At 33.2% G+C, this 21,968-nt stretch overlaps 2 protein-coding genes across 7 annotated transcripts in view; one reads left to right on the top strand and one right to left on the bottom strand.

Moving 5' to 3' along the window:
- The window catches only part of IMMP1L (inner mitochondrial membrane peptidase subunit 1), a 59,940-nt gene extending 39,861 nt beyond the window's left edge, over positions 1–20,079 (top strand). For 3 of the 4 annotated variants that reach the window (XM_006907998.3, XM_015586411.2, XM_015586410.2), the window contains exons 6-7: positions 14,434–14,544; positions 15,737–15,900. In XM_006907998.3, coding sequence (XP_006908060.1) covers positions 14,434–14,544; positions 15,737–15,805 — 180 coding nt within the window. In that variant the 3' untranslated portion in view covers positions 15,806–15,900. Of the gene's footprint in view, positions 1–14,433; positions 14,545–15,736; positions 15,901–17,140 lie in introns of those variants that run through there. The other variant, XM_006907999.3, reaches the window with a different exon arrangement.
- DNAJC24 (DnaJ heat shock protein family (Hsp40) member C24) overlaps positions 14,771–21,968 on the bottom strand; it is a 48,358-nt gene continuing 41,160 nt past the window's right edge. For all 3 annotated transcript variants that reach the window (XM_025044149.1, XM_025044150.1, XM_006907997.3), the window contains 2 exons: positions 20,893–20,961; positions 14,771–17,363 (listed from right to left, as the gene is read on the bottom strand). In XM_025044149.1, coding sequence (XP_024899917.1) covers positions 17,233–17,363; positions 20,893–20,961 — 200 coding nt within the window. In that variant the 3' untranslated portion in view covers positions 14,771–17,232. The remainder of the gene's footprint in view (positions 17,364–20,892; positions 20,962–21,968) is intronic.

The raw sequence follows: 21,968 nt of genomic DNA, 5'->3' as shown, positions 1-21,968 counted from the left end.
TAACTGGCTCCTCCCACTTTTCCATCACAGTAAAGGCAACTCAGTTCTTCTGCTTGCTTAGATCATAAACCTTGGCGTCATCCATGACTTTCTTCCTCTTCCACGCCACATCCAGTTCATTAGCAAATTGTGATGAAGCTTGTAAATATTATCAGAATTAGACCACTTCTTGCCACCATCGCTGCTACCATCTGGGTGCAAGACAAATTCATCTCTCATTTTCTCGCAGTAACTTCTGAACTGCTCTTTCTGCTTATACCTTTCCCATATACCTACCCTCCACTGATGATTTTCTAGATAGTAGCTGAAATGAACTTTTTTAATAATGATACTTTTTAAGAGTAATAATATCACTCTTCTGCTCCAAGATCCCAGTGGCTCCCTATCTTATAATAAAAGCCATAGGCCTTAGGATGTCTTACAGGACCCTACATTATTCTTCCTGCTGCCTATTATATTGGAATTATAAATTAATTATATAATTATAAATTAAAGTTATATTGGAACACAGGCATGCTCATTTATTTATATATTTTCTGTGGCTGCTTTCACTTTTCAGCAGAGTTGTGTAGTTGTAACAGAGACTATATGGCTTGCAAAGCTTAGGCTATTTTACTGTCTGGCCATTTACAGAAAAAGTGTGCTGACCCTTGCTCTAGAATAGAAGGTTCTTGATGGCAGGGATTTGTTTTGATCACAGATTCCCCAGCACCTAAACTTTGATTTGGCATCTAATTGGTACTTTAAAAATACTTAAAGGTGGACAAAAGTATATATGAATAGAGTCTGACTATGTTTTTTTCTGGCTTCTAGTCTACTTAGTTTCTTCTGCTAGTTTCTATTGCAAACTTGCTCTCAAGTAAATGCATTGTGTTACTATTTTTCAGTATGATAGGGATTCCTGTAGTTCACTGCACTGTAGGCTGCTGCTGAACTGGCTAATCTGTGGTCATTCTAGTCTTCATAGAAGACTTGAAAGTTAAGCTACCGTCCATAATCGCAGGTGAAAGCTGTAGAAAATATTGGACTGTCCCGCTATTACTTTGTACCCGGACAACAGAGTGCTGACTAAACGTTTCTTTTCCCAAATGACTTCTCCTTGGATTGAATGATATCTTTCAGTCCTTTTATTAAGCAGACTAAAAATTCACCTGGCTCTAAAGTGATCTATCAGTCTAGAATAGTGTGAACTTGGTCTAGACTAAATCTTCTAAAGGAATGGTAGAACTGTAGAACCCCTGGACCTGCCTTGATGTTATTTTGAAGGCAGGTTTGGTGCTGCAGAAATGCTATGGTGGTTTTCTTATGATGAAGGCTAACTTGCCCTTGCAACATGTAGCGCCTACTAATTAGGTTGTGAAGTAATGAGGATTTTCTGAATTTCAGTATAAATGCATGTACCTTTTGGACATATTTAACTATTCTACAGGTATTTTGTTTTGATCTTTTTATTGGTTGGCAGATTAATGATGGGTACATTAATCATGGGTACAGTTGTTAACTTTAGTAGGTAAACTACTCCTTTAAATGTAAACCTCTGCTTTCCAGTGGTTTTTCATTGCAAAATAATCGTTTTTTAAATCTGCCAAAATTAAAATTTTATTTATTGAATTTTAGTTTCTCAACCATAGCAGCCACTCTGTATTGAAAATTGACGTGTTAATAGAATATGATTATGAAGATTTCAGTGTATTCCTATAGATCATAAAGACTCTTATGATCTATAACAGTCTTTTGCTATAGTTAAAGAAACATATCTGTAGTTATTAGAAAAATATATTTTTACTTTTATTATTGACCTATCAAAATAACAAGCTATTTAAAAGCTTTTTGGTTCTTGATACCATAGATTCCAGTGTTACACACAAAAGGTGAAATGTTGTTAACCAAATGATGGTCTGTTACCACAGTAGAGTGATGGTAGGTGAATAAAAAACGTAGTATTTCTTACATTTTTCTTTTTGAATTGTAGAGTATGTTAATAACAATGTCATTATTGTTATTGGTGGAAATGTAAGAAATAGAGACAATTTTAAGTTTCAGAAAGAATCAGTTAAATGTTCTCCAGATGCACTGGTAGTATAGTGTTCTTAAAAGAAGAACTTGGAAATGGGACAATATGCCAGTAATAAAGCTGTTTTATAGTGTATTGGGACATATTTAAATAAAACTGATTGACAAACTGAAAAAAAAAAAATCTCACTAATTCAACAGCATTGGAAAATGGTCACTTTATATAGTTAACACTAATAGCCCCTTAATGTGTACTGTGTATTTTAGGTTATAGTTCAAATCCTTGAATATCCTAATGCTGTTTTTCTGTTTGTTTAAATGTCATTTACTTTAGCTAAAAGTCATAACCATATGGCCTTCTATTACCGCTTGTATTATAAACAGAAAAAGTACTTCTTTGTAGGGAGAGGAATCATCATATTGAAAGGGCTTGTTTACTATAAGCTGCTGATACACTAAATCCTTATGTCATTTAAATAGAAGAACTACCTAATAATGTCACTTATTACAACAAGGATATCTAAACAAAGGACTTGCTTTTTGCAGACTATAGTGATAAAAACCTGTGCTTCACATCCATTTCTCAGCAACGGCTCCCAGGTTAATCAATCATGGCATACTGCTAATGCCTTGATTGCAGCTGATATAGAGGAAATATGTTTACTCTTTTGCTAAAGTGAAGTTCATTGCGGAGATGACGTGACTTTTTCATCCTATAGTTAACACAGTTCTGAAGATAAATTTAACTTATTGTTTGCAATTCTGAGGTGGTTTTCTTCTGATGTTAACACTCAAGAATCGTCTTTGAGGTTCCCACAGCTTAAGTATTTTCTGATGTGTTTGCTAAACATTTTCAGAATAAGTTGATCTTAGTTTAACAATGTGGTTTACACAATTTTATTTTGTAGAAATGTGTTTTATATATGTTTGAGTATATATATGCATGTATGAAGATCAACATTTCTACTGAAAGATTAGCAAGTCTTCCTGAAACTAATGTGTTATGCTCATCTAAAAATATTTAACCACTCAAAGTTGGAAAGTCAGTGCTATTGGTGTGAATCTAGGGAGGCAGTTGTGCAATTCAGTAAAATGCAAATATTTATTTGCAAGTTATGAGGTCTCTATATTTTAAGATTGCCTAAAAGTAACTGGGAAAAATTAAGACCGAAATTGTAATGCCACTCTTCAATGTAAGCATCTGAAGCAGACTCCAACTCTGATAGTAGTAAAAAGAATATATTCTGAGTGTCATGTGGCTTCTTAATATGATATAGTAGTCTGCCGGAAAGTTGCCGTTGACTAGGTGAAATATGTTCAAATGTCTTTTGAAATAAGCAACTAAAGGAAGTTCTTTGTTACCACTTTGGGTAACTAAAATTCTGCGGGTTTCTGTAACTCTTACTGTTAGTCCATAAAAGCTTTCTCATTCTACTAAACTACTCTCTACCTAAAATAAGATTGGAAAAGAGGAATAAAAGAATAAAAGCAGGTATGCATGTTATAAAACAGTTGAAGATAAATTGGCAAGAAAATATTGGCAATGATACAAGCCACTGTACTGCTACCCTAGATATGTGAGAGTGCTTTCCTCCTGGATTAGAATTTTCATAACTTTTAATTTTTAAGGAAATTTAAGAATCACTTAGTTTGGCACAGCTAGTACTTGCATGCCCATTAGACATACTTGCATAGCCAACAGGAAAGGAAACTGAGTACTTAAAACTATAGAGTGAGTACTTTAAAATTCTAAGGTCAAGTTAAGATTCTGATCTACTTCCTATACATTGTATGAACCATTAGAGAAGCCTTATGTCTTCTGAAGAGACTTGAAATTTGACCCAACTTCCCTGTGTAAAGAAAGTCAAAGTAGATCTAAGGACTAAAGATTGATAAAGGATCTAAAGATTGATATGGACTTCTCACCCTCGCTGCAAGTGTACCTAACCCAAACCAATTTCAGGCAATTTTCTTAAAGAGGCTATGCTTCAGAAGCAGCTGGAACCACCACACTTGGGGTATGGGATGGGAAAGATGATTTAAATGGCCTTCAAGAGGCTACAGTGGTGGCTAAAATTTTCCTGACATTAACTTTCCTTTTACTTTTATTTATTCATGTATTCATTAATTTCACATTTATCGAGCACTTTCTTGAGGGCCACCAGCACCATGTTGAGGACAAGTCCCTGCCTGCAGTGCTGTCCAATAGAACTTTCTGCAATAATGGAATATTCTGTATCTGCACAGTCCAGTATGGTAGCCACTAGGTACATGTGGCTACTAAACACAGGAATCATGGCTAGTATGTGTGAGGAACTGAATTTTAAATTTTATGTAATTTGTAAAATTAAATAGCCACATGTGTGCCTAGTGGCTACCATATTGAACAGTTTTAGGAGCTTGTAGTCAAGTTGGAGGAACAAACAAGGAATTACAATATGGTGTAACAATTATATACAAGATACTATGGTAAGACACAAGAGGATATTTATCCAGACTGAGGTGGATAGGATTATTCCAGACTGGGGAGGTAAAGCCTGAGTTGAAGTTTTAAAAGATAAGGAGGCTGTAGCCAAAGCAAGCAGCATATTCAGGTCTAGAAGGGAGAGTACAGCATTATGCTTTGGGCAACTGCCAAAAGTAAGTCCTTATGTCTTGAACATATAGTAGGGAGAGTTGAGTAGTAAAAAGAGGGAAAAAAGGTAAACAGGTCTCAGTTCCTTGTATGTCTCTAGCAGAGGAATAACATTATTACTCTTAGTTTTTAAAAGATCACGCTGATATAAGTATAGACTAATAGAAGATGGTTTGGAGTAGGAGAGACTGGAGACATAATTGAGATAATATTAAGAATGGAAAGCATTACAGAGTTTGGAGAAAGATTAAGGAAATATCTAGGCAGGATTGGATGCTGGAAGAAATGGAACTGAAGGGCTTAAAATTGACTCAAGTTTCTGGCTTTAGCAGTAGGGGTCATAGTATATTAAAATAAGGGATTCTGGGGTGAGATGTTAATTTGGGAAATGGAGAGAAGATATATTCAGTGTTTGAGTATTATAGAATCCTACCTAATAAGCCTAAGATAGATGCACTTTAATACAATAGCAATTAAATTATTATAGGAAATGGAGAAAAACAAATGCTTTCTCAGAATGACATCTGGATGCTATGCTATTACTTCCTTGATGTCCACAGTATATTTCCATGATCTCCACAGTATATTTCCATGATTGATCAGCCTTTGGAGATCAGTCTTTTTAAATATCTTTCTCTTTGTATCTTACATCATCACAAAAAATGTCATCTGTCATCCACTTGCCTATTTTGCAATTTGTATTCACAAAGCTAGATTTCATTCTAAAGTAACTTTCAGAGTATGGCGCCTTAGAGTTGTAGTTTTGATGAATAAAACACAAGTAGGAGAATGTCCATCAAAGAAAAATATGCAACACAATGTCTTTATATAAGGCATTAGTAATATGAAGTACAAAATGATCTACATATTTTAATCATTTCTTTTTTTTGGAGTATGGACTCTTTTTACCCCTGATGGTCTATTTCTAATACTGTTTCAGTTAGTTGTAAGTCAATTTTCAAGCCAATCTTTTTAGAAGCATTTATGCATAGAGGCCACAAGAAATAGTAAAGAGCTACAGAGATTCATCAATAGGAATAAATCCACATAGAGATGAGTTATGACTTTGGGAAGAATAATTTGAGGACCTCTTCAACATTTAACACTCAAAATTTTGGTGGAAACATATTAGTACATATTTTGTACAGTATGTATCTGATTTCCCAACTATTGAGACTTTCTGAGAGCATGGGAAAACTCTATTAACACTATATTCTGCTAGTCTATGAAATAACCTGTGTTTCATTAAATTAGGCTCATGTTTTGGAATATGAGAACCAGATTCTGTATCAGGTTACATTAAAATGAAAATAGAGACAGTCTCAAAGTGAGACTGTAAGATGCTCCTTTTAAATACTAATCTAAAAACAGAGCAGGTAACATTGTTTTATAAATAGAACAAGAAAAGAAGTCAGCAAAATAATCCATTGTCCTGTGAAAAAAAATCTGTAGGAATGAGACATTAGTATCTAATGGCTAGGACGGAAGGGCCTACTTACTGGCTTCAATCACAACCTTTTCCCCCTTCCTCTTGACTAGCTGGTAGATGGTTCTGAAGAAGTAAATGCTTCATAAGGGAAAGCCTAAGCATTAAGTATTTAATAAGCATTGCTTGATAAAGATGCCTATTAAAAGAATTAAAATGTTAGTCTTTAGTACATTTGGATGACTTGGTCTTAAAACTGAATTTCATTAAATCAGTTAACATAATTAATATGGCAGCTATTCACAATTAATGTACATTTTAAATTATATTGGATTCAATTCAAAGTCTTGGCTAATACCAGAACTGTATAGTTGAATACAGTATAAAATGACCAAACACATAAGCAAAGTAAAATTGCAAAGCACATTTGCAGATTTCTAAGTAGACTGCATAGGAAAAGCAGGAACAAAGAAAGCCCAGAAGGCATCATTCATACCAGCATCTGGGGCAACTGCTAATATAACAATAGCTACTACGTAGTGAGTGCTTACTGGGTGCTGGAGCCTTATGTGTTATTTCACTCGGTTCTCAAAATATTTTTGTAAGGCATTTATTAGTCCCAGTTGTACAGAGGAGGTTTAAATAACCTGTAACTCTGCTTAGTAAGTAGCAGAGCTACAGTTTGGACTCAGGACTATGACTGTGGACTATATCTTTGAGTACTATGCAAATAACCCATCACAGAGTCCTATTCAGAGTGGATGGTATTGAATACTTGGGAAGAAGATGAAGTAACTTAGCTTGAAAAAGCTATGAGAATGAGCAAGTCAAGTCTTACACTAATATCTAAACCTACTCAGTAGGGAGGTGCTCAATAATAGAACTTGTTAGTAAAAAAGCATTCCCCATCATTACCCCACCCCAGTGCTGTAGGTGTAGCCTACTGGAACTTCTGTGTAAATTTTTCTTTGGTAATAATTGGCTATGAACCTAAGGTGACACCATTATTAAGTAGGGAAGGATAATAACAGTCTCCAGGAATGATGCAGTTAGGGTAGTAATAAGTCAGAATTTAAATGGGGGGAAAAAAGAGCAGGACCGCATACATAGAAATAGTATCCATTGAAATAATCATGTGTTACTGTTGCATACCTGATCCTTTGTCCTGTTAATCCCTTTGTCATGCATCTAGCATTTGGGAGCACCTCTATCAGGACTCCAGAAATTCCACTTAGGTAGACAAATGTGAGTAAGAAGTTTTGGCAAGGAGAATATCAACGAAAATAGAAGATTAATGAAACTGTTCCTTGAATTTTGCTTTCATAGATACCTAAAACTGACACTTGAGACACTCCCATTTTTAAAAATTAAAGATTAATAACGTGTTTTCAGCTTTTGTTCTTAAAAGCTCTTTACTTGATTGCCTCCTGGGGGTTTAACGCTTCACTTTTTTGACATATATGTCTTTGTTTATAGCTTTTGTTGGTGTTATAGGAAGGGTAAACTCCAACAGTTATTTACTGGTGCTGTTTCTAATTTTGCTGTTGCATGAGTCAAAAAAAAAAAAAAAATACTGAGTTTTATGAAGTCCTCTTAGAACTATGTAATTAGTAAATTATTTCATTTTCCAAATTCTCTCCATTAGTTTGTGTGCATATTATCTTACCATGGCTACATTTTGGTTATATGTGATAAGCAGAATATGCATTAGCTACAATAGATAATAATTTGACTTGATCCCACTTACATGGAACATAGTAACATAAAAAAACATCATTTGAGTATAAATTATTAGACTGCAATGACATTTTATGAATGAATATTCATTACATGGACTTTTTCCTGGGCATAGACATTATGTATTTTATATTTCACATTTATCATTCCATGAAACACAAAACAAAATCTTTAAAATATATGTGGAAAATGAAATACTTTTAAGATTAAAGTGTTACTATATCACTCCTGTTTGGTTTTGTCAAAAAGAAACAAGGCTTTCTGATTGCTTTCATAAAATGTGTATGCCTCTCCTTTTCTTATATCATTCAAGAAAAGGAAAAAATGCCAAAAAAGGATTCCAAAAACTTTGCCCCCTCCTTGCCTTTATGATTTTTGTTTAATAACTATTGTTTCCCTTTCATATGTAGCCATTTTAGAAGAACCATTAAAGAGGCATGAGCAGTAGCAGGGACAGTACCCACCAGGCTTTTGCTGTTATTATAAAATATTTGGCAAACAAAAGGTTAATTAAAAAAATCAGATCTTTTATTAGGCTTTTCTGTTTTTTAAAAGGTCAAAAATACAAATCTTACTCCGCAGTAAGAAGTTTTTCTAACTTGGATATTCTTTGTGTAATCAAATAAATGAGTTTGATTATAGTTTAGTAAATGTGTTATTTGATATTGTGGACTCTTTCATCAGATTTCACTTGAATCAAGAAAGGTAACACCTGTGGGTTGGTTCACAAAAGCCTCTTTTGTTAAATGGACACCCGCAGGCCATGAGGCAATTACATTTGTTGCTTGTACTATAAAGGAGCCACTTAACTAGACCTCTGTAAGTATCGCTGAGAACTAGAGGCTTGATTCTTTTGTCCAGCTTTGAGATTAGGTTTTATCATAGCTCAGGAAGTAAACCTCTGACGTAGAAAGGAAAAACAAGAATGATTTAAGGGTTCTTTTAATGCTTTAAAATTTAGCCCTAAAGTTAGCTGTATCTGAGACCCTGGGAAAATTCTGATTTGAGCAAAAGTACAATGTTCTAGGTGGCATTCATTATAAAGACATATTTGTATATTCTTATTTAGTCTCTTGGATTCATTCCAGTTACTATGGAACATTTACAAAAGTATAAAAACGAAAAGTAATCTAATAAAAGTTTTGGTTATGAGAAATAATGAACAAAGATATGGAATTGGGGATTTCCATTTTTTGCTGTTTGCAAAACATTATAAATGCATTTATTGGAGTCCTACTACAGTTAGAAAGTTACGGTAGCTTTTTAAAAATATATTTAAGTATATTTAAAAATATATTAATCTAGTTTGTTAGTTTTTTTTAATACTACTACTATAGAATTTTCTCGTTTGAATTTTCAATTTTGTTATAGCCAGTTGGTTAATCCAACAGATAATAACTGTGTTTTGAGTTAGAAAGAAAATTTTTGTTCTATTTTTTGTCTCATTCTATACCAGAAAGGCCAGGTTTTAAGTTTCAAACCCATACCAAAAATGCCTTGTACTTTGCTTGTTTAAATAAATGAGTTCTTAGCTAGACTAATATTCTAATTACCCAGAGACTGGTGACAGTACTCTTCACTGCAGTCATTTACTTGTACTATACAAAGAAGCAGAGCCTGCTATATGGATTGGAATTTAGGTCTCTTTCCATACTACTAATTTTTTTTTATATTCGATAAAGTTCTTCCTAACCTGCATGGTGATGGACAGTGTTCTCTTTTTAAAAAGTACAAGTATCACTAAAAGGGCTAGGGATATTAAAACATTTACATGTATGTGTATGTGCATATATATGTATATGTATTTAAAATGTCTAATACCTACTTGCCACAAAAATGTACATTTTGAAATATATAAAAAATGTTTCCTAGGTTTTCTTTAAACATTTATATACACTGCCCTGTAACTTACTTTTTTCACTGACATTATATTGATATAAATCTTGCTATTAGTTTTTAACCAGTTGTTTGTTATTATACAAATAAACTATTTAAACTCTGCCTGAGGAATATTTATACTCTTGCTATTTTGGTGATACAGGCAGTACCATAGCGAACTTCTATGTTCCTACATAATTGGAAGCTGACTGTGGCAAAAATTTTCTGGAGATTTTGATAGGGAAGGGGTAAACAAAATCATATAAGGGATGCCACTAAAGGAGATGCCAAAGGCACACTTTACCTCCATCAAAACTTTTAGTTCTCACCAAAAGGGTTCTCTTCATATTGTTATGAAGTGTGCTAAAAATAATAATAAAGACTAAAAATTAGATAATTTGAACCTCTTTATCTGGCAGTGACAGAGTAACTGGTGCTTAACTTCCCTCCTGCCATAAAGAACTAGAAAATTAGACAAAATATATGAAACAACTATTTTCCGATAGTGCACAGCAGGCAGTATTAGATCCCAGAGAGAAGGGAAACAAACCAGGCAAACCCTGAATTGCCCCAGCTTCTGCCTTAAGGCAGTTTTCAGGAAGCAGGAGGAGGGAAAATTCAAACAAAACAGTGGTCTTGCTCAATTTAGACAGAGATTAGGGTTGAGGGAAGTTTAAGTGGTTGGAATTTGTGGCTCAAAACACCAGGGAGAACAGAGCAACACAATGATCTCCAGAAATCTATGTAGGTATTCTCTTGGTTTTTAGGCTAAATGCGTACTAAATTGTGCTTGCTTATGGTGAAACTTAGAGACCGCACAAACAGCTAGTGGGGAGCTGAGCACTTCCCAGAGCTCACAGAGCTGAGAGCCATTTAAATTCAGTGGAGACCCCAGAATATTATGGTTTAGTGGCAGAGCTAAAGTAGCCCTTAGTGTACTGTGTGAGATAGACTCAACCTAAGAAGCTTAAAGACGGCTTGAAAGGAATAAGCTGATCCACAGCTAAAGTAACTGCCTCTTCCAAAACAGACTAAAGAAAAATTCACTCAACAAATGAATGTCTATCCAACTCAGTCGCAAATTACTAGATATGTGAAGAAGTAGGAAAATGTAACTCATAACTAGATGAAAAATCAGTTAAAATAGATTCAGAAATGACAGATAATGGAATTAATAGATGTGTACTCTAAAACACCAATTCTAAATATTTTCAAGGATCTAGAGGATGAACATAATGAGGAAAGATGTGGTAATATGAAAAAGAACCAAGTGAAATTTCTAGAGCTTAAAAATACTTTGTATGATCTTTGCAGTAGGTCAGAAACTACAAAAGAGAAGATCCCAGACTGGGAGAAAATATTTGCAATACCTGTCAAAGAACTTGTACTCAAGTATATAAAATAGTCTTAAGATTAATAATAAGAAAAACCACCCATTTTTAAAATGGGCAAAATATTTTAACAGATACTTCACAAAAGATAGATAATAGGCACAAGAAAAATGCTCATCAGAGAAATGCAGATTAAAACCACAATGTGATGCCAGTAGCTACTAGAATAGCAAAAAATTTTACAAACTGAAAATACCACTGTTGTGGAGCAACAGAAACATCATACATTGCTCTTTGAAATGTAAGATGGTATAATCACTTTGGTAAAATTCAGGTTAAGCGTATACTCATGACCCAGATATTCTACCCCTAGGTATTTACTGAAAAGAAATAGATTTGTACATGAATGTTTGTAGTGTTTTATTTATAAGAGCCCAAAACAGCAAAAAATATCAACTGGTTCATGTATAAACATTGTGATTTACAGTGGACTACTACTCATTAGTAAAAAAGAATGAACGACTTATACAACATGGATAAATCATAAAATATTGCTGAACAAAAGCTAGACACAAAATAGTATGTACTGTGCAAGTTTATTTATATGAAATTTAGGAACAGGTAAAACTAGTCTCTAGGAACAGAAAACATCACTAGTTGCCTGGTACTGAGTATCGGGGTGGGAGGTTGACTGAAACAGGAGGGAACTTTTTGGCATGATAGAAATGTTTTCCGTATTGATTGTGGTTGGTGGTTGCAGAGGTGTGTACATTTTTCAAAATTACTATCAAAATTTAAAATGAGTACATTTTACTGTATATAAAGTATAGCTCTGTAAAATTGATTTTTAGGTATATACCTTTACCCCTTACCAAAAATAATTATGTTTCAAAAGTGGAGTAATTTCAAATGTGAATTTTTACTGGGAAACTGAGTAATTGATTGAGAAGTAGGGTCAGCAAAGGTGACTGCTTTGATTTTAGAAGATCCATACTTAAAGGGTTTCCTGTCAATATAGAAGCTCTTATTAAAGGCATTTTCCCCCCTTGATTTGTATACTTTATATCAAGCATTGAAGTCTGTGAGATGTAGAGGAATACCTTTAAATGGATGCATTTGTTTTATATGGGCTTCAGATAAGTAGGAGTTAGCATGTCTCATACTTCAACCTACTTCTATTAAATATCAATAGCAGTACTTCACAGGTTAAGGACCAGATGAGGTGTTTTTAAAATTTTACTGAATAAACCAGAAAGCCATATATACATACAGGTTTGTGTTACTATTCCTCCCTTTTCGTTCCACCCCTTGCAATCAAGGACTAGGTGTAGCTAGTCTGAGTCACACTCCTCCAAAGGCTTCCTGTGATATGTTCTGGGTTTCTCTTTGATTTCTTTTTTGTACTTGTTAATTTTATTATACCAGAGATAATACTTCATCACTTTATTTAGCTAATTTGGAAGAAACTTAGGTTATAACTGCCATAAAAGTGATGTGCTTTATAAAATTTCTATTTACTAATGTAAGCCAACAGCAAATATTTTAGTTTCAACTTTGGTTTATATCTTCCTAAGTTGTTAGTATGTTGCCTTAGTTTTTTCTTCTTTTGCTTTTACTGGTGTCCCTAACTTGATGGTTTTATTTAACTATTCATATATATTACTTATTTTTAGAACTCAGGAGCAAACACATATTAAGGAAATTTAAACATAAAAGACATTCACACTGTAACTTCTCCCAAGGATGTAAGTCAGAATATGTTAATGACACATGGACTTTTCAAGTACAATGTTTTGTTCTTTTCGTTTATGAACTGAGATGTGCTCGTTTTTCCACTTAAGCAGTCTTGTGGTTCACTGCATGTAGACACTTTTCATATTGGTGTGAACTAGCCTTACCATTGGCCTTGGAACCTAGCTCCACTAATAAAAGTGGGTGATCTTATAGTATCTGATATGATTTCAAGAAACTTATGTCCTTTCTCTACAAATAGAGAAATTTAATATTTAAGTGTATCTAAATGAAAATAATTACCTTGATTTTTGGCAAATATTTCTACATGATGTAAGACAAAGTTATATAATCTCTGATGTAAAGTAAAATTAAAATTTTACATGCTTGTATAAATTTATTTTTTACAAAAGGTAATGGAGAAAGGAGGAATGAACAGACAGATCACAGAGGCTTTTTAGGGCAATGAAAATACTCTGTATGATACTATAATGATAGATACATGTCATACATTTGTCCAAACCCATAGAACATACACCACGAGTGAACCTTAATGTAAACTCTGGGCTTTGGGTGATTATGATATTGATGTAGGTTCACCAAGTATAACAAATATACCATTGTGGTGGAGGCAGGAGGTATATGGGAAATCTCTGTACCTTCCTCTCAATTGTGCTATGAACCTGAAACTACTCTAAAAATAAAGTTTTTAAAAAGTAAGTTGTGACATTTAAAACACTGCAGTCATTTCTTATTAAACCCAGTATGATTATTTTTCTTCACATAAGGTTCTCAAGTAAGTCATAAGAACACAGTGAAATAAATTCCTTCTGACAGATCATTTTGGACTGGTCAATAATTCAACTTTCTTGGGTAACAAAAATTATAAAAACTTTTAAAATGCAGTTTTAATGTCCAAAAAGGGCATTTTTTTTTTTAAGTAACATGTTCTGTTCTAAATATGCTTCTCATTGAGTAAATATTTAAACTTATGTTATTTACCAGTTAATGTATAGGACATATAGGAACTAGGGTCTTTTCATTTAGTAGAAGGTTACCATCATTAATTTTACAACTGATGATTTTATAATAGGTCCTTCTAGTTCTTGATGGTCATCATTCAAGTATAATGCATTGAAGATATGGCCTGTACAAAGGCAGAACAGGGATCTTAATTAGAATTCTGACAAGCCCACTCCAATAAAATGATGAGATTATTTGTAATTGATGTCACAATCAATTACCATTTAGTTCATCATGAGCATTCTAATAGGTCTGGCCTTGGTACTGGCCCCAGGATGTTGCTGAGTGAGTGGCTGCCCTGCTTATGCTGTTATTGAGACAGGAGGGCACATTTTCAGTCAGCATCCTAATGGCCTCTTTTGAAGTCTATTAAATTAATGACCCTGTCACACTGTTTTGATCTCTTATAACCTCAGTTTGGGGTTTGTGTAACAAATTAATGATTGGGAACCATGTGGCAAAAAAGATAGGTCTTGTAAAAAGTTGAAACTTTACTACTAATTTTAGTTATTTTATTGTGCAAGAAATAAAAACAAAAGTGCAAATCATGGGGTTTGTATTTTATAAAAGAGAACTTTAAGACATTTCTCCTATAAGACATACTTTTTATTTATAGTATGCAATTTTTTTTAAGGGGCTGCTTTCTTCTTTAATTCTAGGTGCCAGTTGGTCATGTTTGGATAGAAGGTGATAATCTACAGAATTCTACAGATTCCAGGTCCTATGGACCTATTCCATATGGACTAATAAGAGGACGTATTTTCTTTAAGGTACTGTCTCCTGTTTAAATGTAGGCTTTCTTCTCTGAGCTGGGAAAAAAAATCAGTTTCTTTCAAAATAAACTTTGAACTCCTCAGGCTGTCAGTGGACTTAACTGTTGCAATAACAGTTATGAACATGTTGGCTTTCATAGCTATAAACATATGCCTTCCCCCCATTGAGACAGGTCATTGAGAATAATTTTTTATTTGAATAATAAAGTTCAAACTACCTTAGTTATATAGTAAGAAACCTTTATTTTGAATCTCCAAAAATTTCTCTCATACAACTTTTATAACCATGTTCATATCCTGGGAATATGTTAATATGCATTTGTAGAAGATCAGTCTAGGTTCAAACTACCTGTATAATGCAGGGATATCTCAGTTAAGTGCAGTGAGTAATGGACTTATCATGGTTGTAGTAAATATACGATTCTTAGGAAAGATTATTGTTCTCCATGGTTCCTGTTTTGTCACAATCAGTAAGGAGAAAAACATATAACACTTGGAGCTGTTGGATAAATTACAGAATTCTTTACACTTTAGCACATATTCAAGTACTTAGGATTGGTTAACTTTGAGGGTAGTTAAAGAACACACACACACATACACACACACATACACACATTACACATGTATACAGTAGACCCTTAAACAACACAGGGGGTAGGGTCACTGACCTCGCCGTGCAGTTCCAAGTCCACTAATAACTTTCAACTTCCCCAAAACTCATCTATGGTGTTGGGTATTGGTTCCAGGAATCCCAAAAGATACCAAAATCTGTGACTGCTCAAGTCTCTTGTATAAAATGGCACAGAACAGTGCATACAGTTGGCCCTCTGCATCCATGGATGAGAACCCGGGTATATGGAGGGCCAACTGTATATTTATTGAAAAAAATCTTCATATATGTGGACTCATGTACTTCAAACCTGTGTTTTTCAAAGGTCAACTGTATTCACATGACATGCAATTTCTTGTATATTTGAATGTTCCAAACTTTAGAGTTTAAATACATACACACATGAAAGTTTACTTTCTAAAGTCTTATTTTGATGTAGAAATTTTGTTCTTGACTGAAGAATAAGGAGAAAGTATTTATATGTCATAGAGAAAGGAGATGAATGATAAAAAAAAGGAATATGATGATCATATAACATCACTTTCATTAATTGTCTTCAATCACATTTTGATTTTACAGATTTGGCCTCTGAGTGATTTTGGATTTCTACGTGATAGCCCTAATAGTCACAGATTTTCTGATGATTAGCAAGCATTTATTCTTTTGATAATTGTTTCCTGTTCAGATGAATTTGTTATTGCCACTGAAACCATGTATTTACAAATAAACTATTTGCTATTCAATTTGTTACTTTTAAATTGTTAAATGTAAAGAGGAATAACAAATAATCTGCAAGCTATATTAATTCAAGATATGTGGATAAAAATAAGTTATCTAAATTTTATGCTAGATATAAAAATATTTTTAGAGGAAAAACCTGGATGACAACCTTACTTTTGAATTTTTGGTTTTATAGATATAATGAAAAAGTAATCTCATGGATATGCTTCATACTTTAGCTACATTTACAAGTCAGAGTAGAAACTAGTTGTATAAGTCCAAACCAACAAGAATTCAACTTAATAAAAAGCTACTAAGTCGCACGCTTGGCTCACTCTTTGAATGAGTGAGAATTGAATGAACTGAGTGAGAAAGTTTCAGTGATGCCCTAAAGGATTCCTTTTTAAATGAGTTTTTAAAGTGAGTGCTGACTTATACTATACATAGAATATTAAATATATAAAAAAATAAAATCTTTACAGTCTACTGTAGTCAATAATAATACATTATAAAAGTCCATTTCATCATACCAGCAATGCAGTGGTTCCTTATTCCTAAATACAGGCATTAATACTATATCACAGTACTCTGAAATAAAAAGGAAAGTAATGCATGTGTTTCAATTTTTTTTCTTAAAGCTACTATTTCCTAATTATATCTAAAATTGAAGATGGCAGTGTTCAAGAAGCTTGCTCCCTTTAATATAGCTACATGAAGAATTTGGAACTCTAGTGCCAGGACTGAAGTTAAGTCTTCTGACTCCAAAGCTATCCTTTTTCCTGCAGTTGCCACTTTGCCTTCTTTATTAACTTTGAAATAACCTCATGAATACCCATATTCAGCCTACATTATGGGAGAACTAAAATCACATGTTATTTGCAGAGATTCTAATTTGATTTTAATGACCTTAGATTTCTGAGGCAGTTGTCAAATAGGCCTATAACTCTGGCAGCTAGAAATATGTTACTTCAGAAGCTTAGTAACTATAAATGAATATGATGATACTCTGACCCTTTAAAAGAAGAGACATGCTTATTTAAGGAAATTAATAATAAAGTACTCAATAGGAATTCACTAAATATAATTTATAATTCTAATCCATTTTTTGGCAATCTATAAATATAAACACATATAGCTAAATTAATTTTCTATTAATCTGGAGTAGACGTTGCTTGACAGTCTTATTTCTCTGCAAATAACAGAGCTGACCAAAAAAAAATGATCCTACCACATTTTTCTTTTTTCTTTTTTCTTTTTTATCAGCTTTATACAGTTGCTTGAATGGACACAGTTAGAATGGACTCTCTTCAGTGTATCTGAATACACAGTTAAAGGATTCTACTTGGTGAACAATTTCAGCTATAATGAAGGAGTTCTATAATTAGTGAACAGGTATCACAAGAAATCAGAGTAACTTCTTCTGCTTCCTCCTTGGAAACACTGTATTCTCCACCACAACGGCAACTCACAGAAAAAGAGTGATCATCTGCAGAGAAAACAAAATAATGCTTTAAATGCTTACAAGTAACTTCGTAAACACTATAAAAAAATGCAGTTTATTCCACAGAAATTGCAAGACAAAAGAAGCTCTGTAAATATAAAATGTATTCTTAAATGAGAACCTGAAAAAATTTCTTGTATGGAGCAGTGTTTCTAAAAATTATCTATCAAAGAATCTTTATTTATAGAGGAGATGGGTTAAAGCTATGGATTAATAATAGTCCAAAGATCTTGGGGCAATAGCAGCCCCTCAGAGTGACCCATGAAATTTGTCTTTTTTTTTTTTTTTTAACATTTTTCTCAACAATGTGTTTATCCAAACTATTACTGTAAAGGAAAAAGAAAAATACCCTACCTGTTAAAGAGCATGCTTTTGCCTGGAGTATATGGTTTTAGAGAAAACTTCACACTTAACTGCTTATCAAATTCAACATTTGACTATATCTGTTCTGGTATCACACTATTTCAAGAATCCTGACTCAACTATATAAAAACACACTGTTTTTTTCTGTGGGTGTTTGTACATGTTTGTTAGGTGTTTACAAATGATTTATGAACCAAAAGGACAGTCACTGAAGTGAGATGCCCAAAGGAGGCAATATGGTGTAATGTTTAGGAAATTTTAAGTCTGTCATCTTCCTAAGAAGTTGAAATCTCTGCGTCCTTTAACTAAAAGAATTTCTGATCCACTGGTCATTCAATTTTACTGTCACTGAGAAGTGACTGTCAAGGAAAAATAATTACTGATCACATTATTTTACTGTAATTTTTTATATAGATAAATGAACTAAGTAACAAAATACATGATTTCTTACAGATGCCGTTACTCAATTCTCAAACTTCATTTTTAAACAGTCAAACAGATCTCAACATATGCCATTAAAAGAGAGGGAAAAAAGAAAGGAAAAGGAAAAAAAATTCAACTGCCTTGTTTTTGTTCTCTAATGAAGTTTGGCCTAGAAAAAATAGCAATTAAATGAACCAACTTCATGTGTTTATCAGTTAAGGAAAACGAATTCATTCACCCAATCCTTTTTTTTTTTTTTTTTTTTAACCACAGTGCCTTTTTTCTCCATAAAGAAAAATAATTTCATTTTGAATTTAAGAATGCTATCATCTTCCCTGTCTAAGCCAACATATATGTATAGCAGAGGATAAGTGCATTGTTTTTTGGTGTAAAAATGTACATAAGCTAAATTTCCTTTTTTTTTTAACCACTTCAGTGAACATTGAGAAACAATTTGAGGTGACATGAGCTTGGTAAATGATGCAGAGGCCACCATGGACTACTCTGGAGTTCTGTCATAGATGACTCCAAATGTTAATGCTCACTAAAAACTCACATCTTGTTAAATTTCTTCTTATATTCTACTACACTTAATAAAGTGATATCTTCACAGACATCATCATTTTAAATATAACAAAGACAAAATGACCACACAAACAAACTAACAATAACTGTGAGGGGAAAGGTTAACTTCAATCTCTCAACAGTTCTTCAGGTATACCTTTTAAGTGTAATAAAACACACATTTCATACTGTCCTTGCATCAAGAAGCTGAATTTGGCTGTCTATCATGTAAGGCTTCATCCACTTTCCTGTTCTGGATCTTCACCTTCCAAGGCTATTCTGAAAGTGACTGAAGAAATCTTCACACAATTTTTTACTTGCCCAGTTGATCTGCTTTTTAACTTTATCTGCCAAGGCTGCTCTTTTCAATTGCAAAGAACAATTCAAAATTGTAAATTCAATTGCAAAACTTAACATGACTAGTTTTTAAACATTCCTGCAAAAATAATAGCTTCATGCAGCTGTTAGTATTTTCTCTCACAAGGATAAGAACTATTTCAAGTTTTACAATAATAAACCCTTAATTTTAATAAACATGTAAGGACATCCCATAGTATTAAAATTAACTATAGCTGCTTATAACTGATTCATTGTCTGTGGTTGGGATTCTTCTGTATCTTCTTCACTGTCAAATTTATTTTAGGAAGTCCCAAAGAACAACACCTTTATAACATAACCATTGACAATTTGTACATGTTGTACACTTCCTTCATTATCTTGGCATTATCACTTGTATCAGAAAGTTCCTATAGTTGACTGAACAGGTTTTTGAATCATCAATCCATATTCTTAATTTAAAATAAATCTTATATCAATTATATTTTTAAATGTTACTGAAAGGAAGATTACAAAAATCAAAACTATTTTCACATTATCAGGAATCATTAGTAAATAATATATATCAGTCAATACAGCAAGAAGAACTGATTTGTCTAACAGATTAAACATACATATGGATTCTTAAGGTAGCAATACTGTATTTTCAAAAGATCTGTTTAGCTGGCAGGTCTCACTGATAAATGACATGTTCTAGTCTGTCTCCTTCACGATCTAGCAGTGAAAGCTTGTGTCACTAGTATATTCTGTTTTCACAGCAGTAGCTCTTCCTGTTTAGACTGATGAAACTGTCAACCCCTTAAAGCCCCAGTTACACAAAACCTCGTTTTCCAATCATTCACTGCAAATAAGAATTTCTACTCTAGGATTTCATTTGGCAGCTGGAACAGAGTGGCCCACAGGCAAAAACATGATTCCCCTTCCAAGCCAATATAGCTTGTGACCCAGCTTCCTAAGAGCACTAAACTAAGAATTTACCATTAAAAAATATTTTATTAAACTTGGTTTCTGGAAAGATGGGCTGTTTATCTTCTACCTACCTCCACTCATTAGTAAATTTTTATAAACTCCTAGGGAACCTGTACCCCAGGCTGAACAATAAAGTTATGGGGTTAAGAGCATATAATAATTCTAGGAACTAGTAAGATTTTCTTCATTTGACCAAAGAAACATGGGAGTGTGTATTCATGGCTTCCATTTAGAAAAAGAAACTTAATAACCAGAGCAATTCACAGAACTATCAAGAGTGGAGAAATTAGTTTTAAAATTCTAGTAAAAGGGAAGTGAGAAAGACATGACTTCAAGGTAGGTAAAAGGGAGTGACAGATTTTTCTTTTCCACCTAAGACCCAATCAAAAAGTGAGTGTAAAAATCAAGCTCCAAATAGAAGAATATAACATTGAAAGCCCTGCTCTGACATGTTATGATTCTATATAAACAAACAAAAATAAAAATTCTAATAAGAATTAATCTTGAATGTCAACATAGGAAGGATGGAAAAAATTACTTTCTTTGACTTTATTTTCCCTATTACACAGATGGAGAGTAAACCAAAAACCAAAGTAGTTTTAAAAAAGAAAACCTTATGAAAAATTATGTACCTATCAACTAATTAGAATAGAAAAAAAAATTGGAAATGAGTCATATAGGGGGACATCAATAATTGAAGTTTGAAAGAAAAATATTCCAGACAACACCCATATATATATCAAAAGCCAAATTATTATTTCTTTTTAAGATTCCAAATATGAGAGTTTTTATTTTCTCTTTATAGAAAAACCCTAATATTTTCCATTACTGTAGTCAAGAGAAAAAAAACAATTCTAACCTTCATTCCAAGACATTTCTTCAAGATATACTTGAGCATCTACTGGTCCCATATTTCTTAGATTGTCTTCTGTAAAATATAAAATACTTTAATCATAATCACAAAGAATGCTGAAAAGGCAACTCCAGCCTGGCCACTATAACTCTCTCATTTACTTACCATTTTAAAACTTAGATTACTACTTCTGAGAGCAGTTATAAGGCTACTTGACTTCAACTGACTAAATTCCAGAGCATACCAATTTTTATGAACTTTAATAGTCAAAATCTATCCCATTTTTTCACAAATATGCAACATGCAAAACCATGACATCGATTTTGATGATTCCTTGTGATCAGTTAGTGACCTCTATTTTGTGAGAGAGAGGAAAATTTTTTTGTCAGATAAATTATATCTGTAACTAAGGAAGGCAGCATAGAGTTGAGTAAAGATAGCTATATTTGAATCTTAGTTCTATTATTTGACTAGCTTTCTAACCCTAGGTATATTGAGTTCTATCTTATCTACTTCAGAAGGGTTGCTATGGGACTAAACTGTGACTCCCCCCCAAATTCAGATGCTAAATCCTTAAGCCCCCAATGTGACTTTATTTGGAGATAAGGCTTTTATGAGGTAATTAGGTTAAATGAGGTCGCAAGAGTGGGTCCTAATGGTGGTCTTATAAGAAGAGAAAGAAGTTCTCTCTCCATGGATATGCACCGAAGACTATCATATGAGGACACAGCTAGAAAGAGGCTCTCTGCAAGCCAGGGGGAGAGACCTCACCAGGAACCATATTGACTGGCTCCTTGGTTTTGGACTTTCTAGCTTTTAGAATTGTGAGAGAGAAATTTCTGTTGTTTAAGCCACCCAGTGTATGGAATATAGTTAATGGCAGATGAGACAGACTAATACAAGAGTGTTTTACCAATCAAATGATATCAGGCTAAAAGTGCTTTAAAGAATAAAGCTACCTAAATATAAGGGGCTATTATTACCTGATTTTTATTTGCTTGCAACAGAATATTAAGTAACTTAAATGAAGAATTATTTTAAAATATTTCAAAAACCATACAACACAACTGTGTTGTTTTGAA

This window comes from Pteropus alecto, unplaced genomic scaffold (genome assembly GCF_000325575.1).
Source record: "Pteropus alecto unplaced genomic scaffold, ASM32557v1 scaffold71, whole genome shotgun sequence".
In the NCBI taxonomy this organism is placed as follows: Eukaryota; Metazoa; Chordata; class Mammalia; order Chiroptera; family Pteropodidae; genus Pteropus; species Pteropus alecto.
This window is presented reverse-complemented; position numbering and strand designations above follow the sequence as displayed.